Source organism: Nycticebus coucang, chromosome 2, assembly GCF_027406575.1.
Source record: "Nycticebus coucang isolate mNycCou1 chromosome 2, mNycCou1.pri, whole genome shotgun sequence".
Taxonomy (NCBI): Eukaryota; Metazoa; Chordata; class Mammalia; order Primates; family Lorisidae; genus Nycticebus; species Nycticebus coucang.
Window position 1 is genome coordinate 75,581,547 of NC_069781.1, and position 12,000 is coordinate 75,593,546.

General features: G+C 31.2%; 1 protein-coding gene across 2 annotated transcripts in view; it reads left to right on the plus strand.

The window, feature by feature from the left end:
* The window catches only part of RFX3 (regulatory factor X3), a 293,053-nt gene that overhangs the window by 208,765 nt on the left and 72,288 nt on the right, over positions 1-12,000 (plus strand). For both annotated transcript variants that reach the window (XM_053573811.1, XM_053573820.1), the window contains 2 exons: positions 1,453-1,527; positions 10,656-10,837. In XM_053573811.1, the coding sequence (XP_053429786.1) occupies positions 1,453-1,527; positions 10,656-10,837 (257 nt within the window). The remainder of the gene's footprint in view (positions 1-1,452; positions 1,528-10,655; positions 10,838-12,000) is intronic.

Genomic DNA, 12,000 nt, shown 5'->3' on the forward strand with positions numbered 1-12,000 from the left:
TTAGCTGTTTTCTAATCTGTTTTCTCTTTGAAAGAAATAGCACTTATTGATCCTCTTCCAAAAGACATAATACAAAGTCTTTTATATTTCCATACTCTTAACATTTTGGAAAAATATTTGTTTACTCATAAAATGTACATTAGTCTTTCCATAATGTATCTTTTTTCACTTATGTATCACTGTTTTCAGTTTATTTCGAAGAAGAATGTTTTAGAGGCAAATTTACTTAATTTTGTCATCTAAGAAAAATTAACAGTAGAATAAATTATATCTTAGGATTTAATTTATTATCTTTTATAAGAATATTTTTTCTGTAATTTCTTAACCTAACACATTCTCCTCAGTATTATATTTTATTGAGTCCTGGGAAGAACCAGCAACTTGGGAAAATAATATGAAATAAAATTAAAGCTATTAATTCTAATTAGAAGACAATTAGATTTAACGTTGATAATAATTGATAATGAACATTCTGAGCATCAAGTGTTCTGCTATAAAGAAATTGGAAACTTGTTAGAAAATTAAGACTTTGTTATGGTTATTAAGGTCTATCTTTTTTTTTTTTGAAGGAGGCAATACATTAGAATTTCAAAGCTCTAAAAAATCTTTACTTGATATTGTTAATGTAATCCAGTATTAAATATTCGGTACCTGTTTTGTAGCAGAACATACAATAATACCAGGAGCTGAAAGATATATACCTTTAAATATAGGGTTATCAAGAGTATATCACATTTATTTTTAGCACTTGGTTCGTAACTAAGGTTCTTGTGATTTCTCGTGGTATACTGAGAATACTCGGAATAAAGCTATTTCTGTGGGTGTCCCTTTCTTTTTGGCTGTGAATTATTTTCTCTTCTATATTCCATTTCTGCTGTCACTTCTAGTATCTTTGCCTCACCACTGCATCCAAAATATAATATAGGAACCACGGTTAAATCTTAAAGTTACTACCCACTTTTAAATTTTAAGAGAGGGATGTATAAATTAAGTTGCTTCTGAACATTAATGAAAGAATTTTTGTACATTTGCATTAAAATACAAATGCATTTTAAACTCAGAATCTGTAGTATGATTTTTCTTTAATGACTGAATAGAGCAAATATTAAATATTCTTTAGGTGGGAGACTATTTAGAAAGAGAAGGGTTAGTATCTCTATGAAAGTCTAGAAAAATCCACTGGAGTTCCTACTCCTCAAATCTCCATTCTGGTTATAATTACAGAATGTTCAAAAGGTTTACCTTTGGGATTGGGCTTATTATTAGTGTGCATATTTTTATTTTATTCGCTGGGGGTGGGGGAAGTGGAGGTGAAAACACACTTAGTGATAGCTATTCATTAGCTACCATTGAAGAAGAAATTAAACTTTAAAGAGTCTATCAAAAATTCTCTGGTCAGCCTTTTATTACTATCTTGTCTTGAGCCCTTTTTTTAATGACATCTATTATCAGATTGAAATGGCGATTGAGACGCTGCAAAAGTCTGACGGTCTGTCCACTCACAGAAGCTCTCTTCTCAACAGCCATGTAAGTTGCCTCTTCTTCATGTACTAATCTCTTGCTTGTTCTGCATGTGTTGCTTGCCTCTAAATGCTTGTTTTATTTATTTACTTATTTATTTTGCTTCTTAATCTTCCTTTTAAGCCTTTTTATGATCTCTGTATCATTTAATAACTATTTTGTATCTAAAATAGAACCACAAATGTAATGCTTTATTAGGTTTTGTACTGTTTTGATACAGATATAACATTTTCAAGTTAATAAATAACAAGTTGTCATTTATTTGCAAAAAGTAATTAATGGGGATTTTAAATATTTAAAATACTCTATTCTCATATTTATTTCTTATGAAGTAAATAGTTAAATCTGCATCACTATATGAGACAGTTTTGTCTACTTGTGTGACCAGTGGAAAAGAATTACTAATGTCAAACACAATGACAAACTGTTTGAAAGTTATTTATTTACCAGTAAAACTATGTAAACAGCGTCATAGATGAGCTCAAATCCTAAAATGTATAAGAGAAATAAATAAAAGTGGGCCAAATGAAAGAGTAGAGCTGTAGATAAGCTCTAAAGTGCTAATAATTGAGATAAAGCAGAGTTACCACTACTATTTCTTGAAGCTTTTCACTTTGATACATCACTATAACACTGGTTAAGTGTAACAAGACTGATGAAATTATAAACATTTTCATCAACTCTTCAAATTTGGGGAACCATTGAAAATGCTGATTAAAATTTTTCTTCTTAAAATGACTTTGGAGTACATGGAACAAAAGTAATAGACCTGTAACTTTTAAATCTACTTTAGATAGACTTTCTGCTATGTTAATGTTAGTAGAATATTAGCAGGAATTAGAGTTTTTCTTCCCAACTGACAATGTGTTCTTAAATTTAGGGATAACACTATTAGGATTTCTTAATTCTTTTCTATAGTTTGTAACTGATAAGTCCAAAATCAGATCACCCAAATGAAATACTTATTATTTCTTTCAATAAACCTACAACCTTGACCTCATAGAAAATGTTTTCACTGGGCGGCGCCTGTGGCTCAGTAGGGTGCCGGCCCCATGTGCCGAGGGTGGTGGGTTCAAACCCAGCCCTGGCCAAACTGCAACAACAAAAAAATAGCTGGGCATTGTGGCGGGCACCTGTAGTCCCAGTAGCTCGGAAGGCTGAGGCAAGAGAATCACATAAGCCCAAGAGCTGGAGGTTGCTGTGAGCCGTGTGACGCCACGGCACTCTACCGAGGGCAGTAAAGTGAGACTCAGTCTCTCCAAAAAAAAAAAAAAAAAAAGAAAATGTTTTCACTATTCTTTCAAAGTATATAAATTTTTAAGAATTTAAATTTTATATTCCAAAATTACATGAAATACCTCAGTACGTCCTTACATTCTTACACATTTGTTTTTGAGGTGGAACCTTGTGTCCTGTTTCTTTATCAAGGGAAAGTATCATTGCAAAGAGAAATAAGTCAGCCCACTTGCAGAATGCCTATAATTTTGGCATTCTGTCTCTTTCTGAAACAGTTTTTAAAATGTTTCCCCTTTATGAAAATTTGTATTCGATTTTACTCTTTTATATATTTCATAAGCATATTCCTGCTATATATACAATAAGTCTGTGATTGTGGTAAAAACTGATTTACTATATACTGCTCGGCTCTGTGTGTTGGGGGATGTTGATTAGCTGGTGTTTATGTTTTGGAAATGGCAAGTGAAAATGTTCCTTCCTCACTTTCAATCAGAAATGTACAGAGACATGAGGAGAGAAAATAAACTGGAGTTAGCAGTCACTCATTTTCAGCTTTCAGGCTTCTATGTTGTACTTTGATATTCAAATCACAATTCATTTTTATTTGAAATTTATATATTAACAAAACATGCTTAATTTTAACTTTAATTACTCATCTTAATTAATATATTCATGAATAATAATGTAGATAGAGTAATGTAGATTATGTTTTTCATATTTTTTAAATTTATTTGATTTGTTTGAAACTTGTTAGCAACTATGTAGGGTTTTCAAAAAATTACTTTTCAGCCGGTGCTTGTGGCTCAAAAGAATAAGGCGTCGGCCCTATATGCTGGAGGTAGTGGGTTCAAACCCAGCCCCTGACAAAAACTACAAAAAAAAAAATTACTTTTCACTTGTAGAATTTATGAACTAATATTGAATGTTAATGAATGTGTGAATTAAGCTGCATAAGCAACAGACAAATGTTTATTACTCCATGACTTCATATTTTTTATTACATAGCATAGCAGATCTTTCATATTGTTATTAACAGCCAGAGGTACTTCAGTATGTAGAAAGAATGAGTGCAAGTATTGCTAATGATGTGATAATCTTTCTCTGTGCTGGTGTATTTTTATTACACTTCTGAGGTATAGGGAAGTTCATTCAAAACATATAGTCAAATCTAAAGATGTACAAAGGATTCTACAGATGGTTTTTAAATAGTAAAGAAAAGATTAGTGTTTCTGCTGACTAGTCAGTGAGGTTAGGCTCTCCCTGAACATAGAAAGATTCTGTTGTCCTTTTATCCTCCTTGGAAAGTTAGTGATGCTGCCTGGCATGGTTGCGCACGCCTGTAATCCTAGCATTTTGGGAAGCTAAGGTAGGAGGTTTGCTTGAGTTCAGGACTTTGAGACCAGCCTGAGAAAGAAAGAAACCCCCATCTCTACTAAAAATAGAAAAACTAGCCAGACGCTCTGCCAGGCACCTATAGTCCCAGCTACTTGGGAGGCTGAGGCAAGGGTATCATTTGAGCCCAAGAGTTTGAGGTTGCTGTGAGCTGTGATGCCACAGCACTCTACCTAGGGTGAGAGCATAAGACTTGGTGTAAAAAAAAAAAAAAAAAAGGAAAAGAAAAAGAAAATAAAGGAAGTTAAAGATGCATTTAATTTTTATTAGATTTATCCAAACTAGAATAGGTAACTGAAAGTAGCTATTGCTTATATTCTCGTTGATAACCGTTTGTTAAAAGTATTTTAAATTCTATGCAAAACTTTTCAGTGAAGAGATTTCTAATTTGCTATTAACATTTTAGACCCCAACTAAAAGTTACCTTTATCTCTCACTATATAGGGTGTAATATGGAATTATTTGAGGTTTGTAAGATTCTTTGAGGTGGACATGAATTCAACTTTATGGTGCTCAGTTCTCTGATTTATCAGTTTCTACAAAGAATCAACATCATTAGACAAAAAATTAGAAATTAGCAATAATTTGTGTTTCTACAGAGGGATATTAATCATGACTTTTGAGCTGGAAAGTCAATTTTCATTCTATTTTGGGCTATGGAATACAAAGGATTTCCTATTTTCTCTTTATATATTCAATTATTCACAGTAATTAAAGAAAACTTTTATTAGGATCAAATCAAGTAAATAATTTCCTCTGAGCAGAATCCAGCTTGATTGGTTTGCTTTTTAACAATCTTTCCACATATTAGACAAAGAAGTGGGATACTAAATTTTGAATCCCATTTTTAGCATATTCTTAATAAACTAACACGATGGCAATTATTTCAGTACTAGCTTTTCATAGGTAGTCAGTAAATATTTTTTAACAAATGGAACTTCCAAGAGAGCAAGGATTGTCTATATCCTGTCCATCAATGCATTCCTGGTGCCTAGAACAGTGCCTGGTACATAGTAGATACTCACTAAACCCTAGCTTAATGAATAAACTTGGGAAACAGAAGGGAACAGAACTTACCTTAAGTACTTTAGGATGCATTTGCCAGTTATGTGTGCATTTATTTGGAGACTTATATATATACATGTATTGTTGCCTTTGTTTTCAAGTTTGCTTTAGTAGGGTATATGCAAACAGTGTTGGTAGAGGGTGGTATACTCTTCACATACCATTTGAGTAAAGAATATATGCTCATTCTATCATTTCCCTACGTGAAGCCTTTAGTTTAAGAATAGACAATTTTTTTCCTCCAAACAATGCAATCCTTTAAAAAGTTCTAGCCAAAAGTGACATTACTCATCTCCTTGAATTTTAGAATGATACTTTTCATTTAGCATTACAAAATGTTATTAGTTGCAATCAGTGTAACCTGGCTTATTGTACCCTCAATGAATCCCCAACAATAAAAAAAAAAAAAAAATTAAAAAAAAAAAAACAAAAAACAAAATGTTATTAGTGTAATAATTTTTATTTAAATATTTTTATATCTGATATTTTGTATTTGAAGATGCTATGGATAAATGATGTATAGTCTGCCTTAATCTAATTAGAACATCTAATTTTCTTCATTGCAGACATTATTTTATACTATTTTCCACTTGTCATTAATATAAATTTGTAAGTTAATGGCTATATTGTGTTCAAATTGATATTTCTGTAGATTGTAAATTTGAATTCAAAACTGTTGTTAAATTAATTATTCCCAATTTATAAAAAATGTTATTAAGGTTGTTCATTTTCTTGGAATTCCATTTTAGGTATATAAAAAGCTTTAGGTATTTATTTCATATACTTTTCACAGTCTAGCAAATCTTTGTTTCATTATTTTTGCTGGTTTTAGCTACTGAAATAAATTCAGCTCAAAGCAAAACCTTGCTTTATACTCAACTTTCTTGCAACTTTGCTATGTTGTAAATTAAGTTATTGCAGAAATATGGCCTGTCAACATGCATATCATCAGTGAACTGAACTTAAAATGAATCCTAATGGGTAATAATCCATCTGGGGAAGAATGCTAAATGTTACATTTAGATGTTAATTGGGCAGTGCAGTTTTATTTATTTTTATTTGTCAATCAGGATTTCCCTTTGGGAACAGCAGAAACTGTTCATATTCTTTAATCTGTTCTGATTAATATAGATTAAATGCAAAGGTTGAAAGATATAATTATCACAGTTTCCACCCTTATATAAGTTTGTTAGTTCATTAGTAGAATAATCAGGTTTTAAAGATAAAAGTTGTAAGTTCCTGTGGCTATGTTATGGGCTTTTAAAACATAAATGTAAACCATTATTTTGCAAGACATTTTATAAAAGAATAAAAGAAATGATAATATTTTAGTTCTAAATTACTGTTAATAGCATTGAATTCTAATTAACAAATGCATTTTATTAAAGACAAAACTGAAGGAAACAGTACTTATCGTAACAGGCATTAATTTCTCTTCAACAGCACACAGAGTATATGCGTTTAGGTTACACTTAAACTTACACAGAAACTGCCAGGTTTCTCTTCTAGCAAAAGTGATGCTTTCTAGTACTGTGTTTTAGACTCAGATGTCTGATTTATCATTTCATCACATGTTAAAACCTAAAAGTTAAATGCTGAGATACAGAATGCAGACAAGAATTGCTAGCTAAATCTCAAATTCTCATCTGGTAGATCCTTAAGTATGTGTCTACTTAGTGCATTTCTAGTTGGGACAGTGATTTTCAGACTTCTTAGCTGGTACTCAAAGGGCAACAGAGCCACCTTCATCCTTAGAGGGCTTTTATCTCCACTTGACTTCCTTCTGCTCCTTCAAAGTGCTCTTCAGGCTTATGGCGAGGAACAAAGTTCCTCTTCCTGCAAACATGGGGCAGAAAGCAAAATACAGCTTTGCTACTGTCAAATAGTCACCAAAATACCAGGTTTTGTGGAATTTTTCCAACTGACTAATGATTATTTATAGAAATAAATATAAATGTACATATATAAGGTTAGATTTTTAATAACTAGTTTAGAAATGAAGAATTAAGAAAATAAACTATATAAAGAAGAATAGTATATGAAACATTACATGTTTTGACTTATATAGCTATATTAAAGGACTGCACAGCCAATCCAACAAAAGCTTCATTTTCCTTAAATTATTAATGGAATATTAATAATATCCTTTAGGCTTCTCAGTAGTTACGTCAACTTTTGCTATAATTATTTCACTTTTTCTGTGAAAAATTTTCTTTGATTAAGAGTCATTGGATTAACTTCTTTAATATATATTTAATTCTTAAATATTTACAGTATAAATTCTTATATGTACAGTAAATAAGATGTGAATATAGTGTTGGACTCAAAATATTTAATACTAAACTTTAAAATTTGTACTAGTTTTCATTTTTATGAAAGGTAACTTATGGTAGTACTTTTCTAATAATCTATTATTGGATTTGCCTTTTCAAATTCTTTTATGAAATATTTATCTGCAAGATAATTTTCATGACTGTGAGAAATGAATACGTTCCCAATTTTAGACATTTGTCTTTACTTTTAAGTAATTAAATGCTGCAAGAAGACTAGTGCATAGGACAGTTCGAACAAATTTTTTATTTGTATTTCTGGTTAATTGAATAATTTTTTTGCTTTATATTATCAGAATTTTACATTAAATCTATTTTTATCATTTGTATACTTTTGATAATAAAGTTCTTGTTATAAAATTGACTATATTCATTACATGAATATTTAAATTAAGATTTTCTATATAGAGATATCTTCTGTACATTATTGATTTTTTCATCTTTGTTAAGAAATCATACTACTATGCCTTTTATAATATGTACTATTTTATAAGAATAAATAGTTACACATGCAAACCTATCTTTGGCATTTTTAACTCACATAATGTATAGTCTGTGCTTGTGGAAATGGAAACTTTATTCGTTTAGTTGGAAAATATTACTATTTTACAAAAAATATTTACATTTCTTATATGTTTGCCTTTCCAGGGATTTTTTTCTTGGTGATTTCTTTATAGTTCTTGATAGCTAGAGCCTATATTGCTTTCTTTAATCTACTGAGACAGGAGTCAACTCTTGTTCTGTCTTGTATATATACACAAAACAAGAACTAGCACCTTTGTGCAATATAGTTCACTGGGGCTGCTGTGACACCACTGAAATGCTTCCAAATACTATTTTCCTGAAGCATGCGTATGGAATATTATGAGTCAAATTTGTATTGTCACATTTTATGTGTATCTCCCTCAGATGTGCTCATAATCAATAGTCTTGACATATATAAAAAAAATAGACACTAAACAGATATGCTGTCTCACCTAGAATTGTAGGCAAATTTCAGTTTGAGCCTCACTAACTTAGTTTCCCAGTTTGCCTCTTCTCTTTTATACTAAATAAATATGTATAGTGAATTTATTTTATGGGTCCTTTAGAATACTTACAAATCATATCTGACTGCCTATGAAGTTACAGATCACTAGTATCAAAAGAATCTTTATGGCCTATAACATTTTTGTCATTATAAAAAATTAATATTTATTTTGTGTAATCTTTTTAAAGTTTTATAACATATATGTTTAAAAATACATATTCACATGCATATATTTTCCATAAAGGCCATTATGTCTTCCTGACCAGAATATTAATTTTATTTTTAGAAGTGCTCTTCTGTCTGGTAGGTATGGTGGCTACATTTTCGAAGCCAACAATCAGTATGAGTTTAATTACATAAACATCATGTAGTAATAATTAAAATTAAAAGTGTTTTCGAAAATTCAGCTGCTATGATTAGAAATTATAATTCTGAAAATATTTTTTAATGGATTTTTTTACTAAAAGTCTTAAAGTTCAGGTTCTAAGTTTAATCACACATCTTAAAGTATTAGAAGCATAATGGAGAAATAGATCATTTGTTTATATGTTGTTATCATTTTTAGATTTATTTAGAAATTCCTAGAGGACAAGGGTGAGATCACATTCATCTTTGCCTCACTTTGAGCAGCTTTGACTAGCTCGTAGTTGGTGCTCAATAAATGAGTTATTTGGCTTACATTATTTATATTTAACTTGAATTGCATGTTACGTATCAGCTCTTTATTATACCTCTTACATATGTATGAAAATTTTGTTGTGATAGGTAATATGAAATATTTGTTTTGTGAAACTAACAATTGGTGTAAAATAATCAGAGGAAACATGAGTTGGAAATAAAACTCCAGCATTGAGACAATATATAATCTTAAGAAAGTCATTTAATTCTTTTTCAGTTTTCCTTTTGTAAATAAACAAATAATTTAATATTGCTGGTGTTAAAATTGAGCAATATAGACCTGGATTAGATTTTCTAGAAAGTTCTTGTGCATTCTATACTTTAAACATTATTTCTTTTAATTATAAGACATTATAGAACCTTAAAATGTGAACAATAGGCTGAAAAAATATTGTTTTGCCAAATACTACTATAGTATGTTTCACTTTTAAAATTGTGAAAAAAACTTCAAGGCAAAAAAATGGTTTGTAATAAATTATTCTTGTTCATTACATATAAAATCTTTGCCAATGTCTAGTGAGTTTCTTTCCAGTTAAGAAAGAAATTCCTGAATTTCGTTCTTTCTTCTTGCAGAATTTGTCCTAATAGACAATGTTGTTACTGTATTATCTAGTAATTTGAGATAAGTAAATTAGAATTTTATAAAAATAAATAGAATTTGGCCAGGAGCAATGGCTTACTCCTGTAATCTTAGCACTCTGGGAGACTGAAGTGCAAGGATCTCTTAAGCTCAGGAGTTCAGGACTACTCTGAACAAGAGCAAGACCCCATCTCTACTAAAAATAGAATAAAATTATCAGAGTGTTGTGACAGGCACTGTAGTCCCAGCTACTCAGGAGGCTGAGGCAGAAGGATCCTTTGAATTCAGAAATGTAAGGTTTCTGTGAGCTAGGCTGACGCCCTGGCACTCTAGTCTGGACATCAAAGCGAGACTCTGGTTAAAAAAGAAAAAAAAAAAAACATAAAAAGGCCCTTAATATAAAAACTCATACAACACCCCAACACTAAAGCTATGTTATATATCATGCTGCCAGGCATGGTAACATGTTTTTTTCTGTAGCAGTTATATGTTTGGTATTTATGACCAATTAATAGAATTATTTGAATTCCCTGAAGAGGTGTTTCTCTCCAGAGTTGTGATCAAAATAGGGAAAATTAGTATATCTCTATATATGCTTAAATATTTGAAGAAATACTGTCTGCTGTCATACCCATTGCCTCCATATTTCTGACAATTTTCAAAGCCAGATTATGCCAGCCTCTGAATTACACAGCAGTTTACTCTATTGTAGGAATTGATGAAGAACTCCTAAGTATTTCTATATATTGTCTTTGCAGTGTCTCGTAGAAATTTTGGCAAATTATATGATTTCTGTGTGTTTACTGTGTCTTACCTCTACCAGCTCCAGTGGCTGTTGGACAATTACGAGACAGCAGAAGGAGTGAGCCTCCCCAGAAGCACTCTATACAACCACTACCTTCGACACTGTCAGGAACACAAACTGGACCCAGTCAATGCTGCCTCTTTTGGAAAACTAATAAGGTCAATTTTTATGGGGCTACGAACCAGGAGATTGGGTACTAGGTTAGTACTAAAAAGTAAGATCATATACTAATCTCTCTTTTTTCAAACTAGAGTAGTTTGGTATGTTGTTTAAGCAAGAGGATTTGATTATAGGTAAAAAATACAGAAGGAACTCACTTTATAAAATCCCCAAGAAAAGGAAAAATGACTATTCAGTGAATACTACCAAGCCAGAATAATGCATTGATCTAAACATTAACTTAGCAAAGCTTTCAGAGGAGTTGATTGTCAAACTTATATAGAAATTAGTAGGGTAACTTGCTAATTTACAGGTTGCATATACAAGACCTGCGTATGATACTTTAAAAATTAATATATCACTGTATTCTCTTTTTGAAAATAACCAAACTAAAATTGATGCATAGTAAATGGAAAGCTCTAACTATGGAATACTATAATTATAGTTATAATACTATAACTATGTATTTCTTGACTGTTGCAAAATTATTGATACATTTAATTGTCATTATAAATAACTATTGGATTAGAATAAAAAATTAAAGCTAAGTTTTTCATTTCATTTCAGGGAACCAATTATAAACCATTTGATAAACTTGCAAATATAAGTGCTTAAAGTCCTTATTGGTGACATGGTCTGTTTTACCTTTTATTAGCCTTACATGTGTGGAAGCAAAAATATAGTTCAAAATATTTACAAAATATTCCCTGCATGTTGGCCACCTCTTTGTAAAATTTTTATAATGAGCAGTTAGCTACAGTTTACCATTTTTTCTAGGTATAGCAGCTTTAGGGGCTACTTTTGGGATACCCCATATCTTACGCTTTCTTATGAAGAAGTAGTTCTGGAAAACTATGAGTGGACAAAAAGGGTATGATCTAATGGTAATAAACTGAGGAGAACTCAGCAAGGCTTATTTATTTAGATCCTTCTGTGTCCCTATGTCTTTAGAAATAAGGACATTGCTTTCTACCGGGTACAGGAAGGACCTCCCTGAAATTGTTAATGGAGGAAGAGGGTCTGGCTGCCTGTCACTGTCAGCCAATATGCAGAGACAGGGATAGGTCCCCCAAACTTTGTCAGAATGTCAGCAATTCTGATAAACAGTGAGAGTAGCCTCCCCAAGACTGTTCTGTTCTCCCATTTCCAAAATCACAAGTTAAAAGCAAGAGCTGTGCTAACCTTTATCTTAAACAACAGCAAT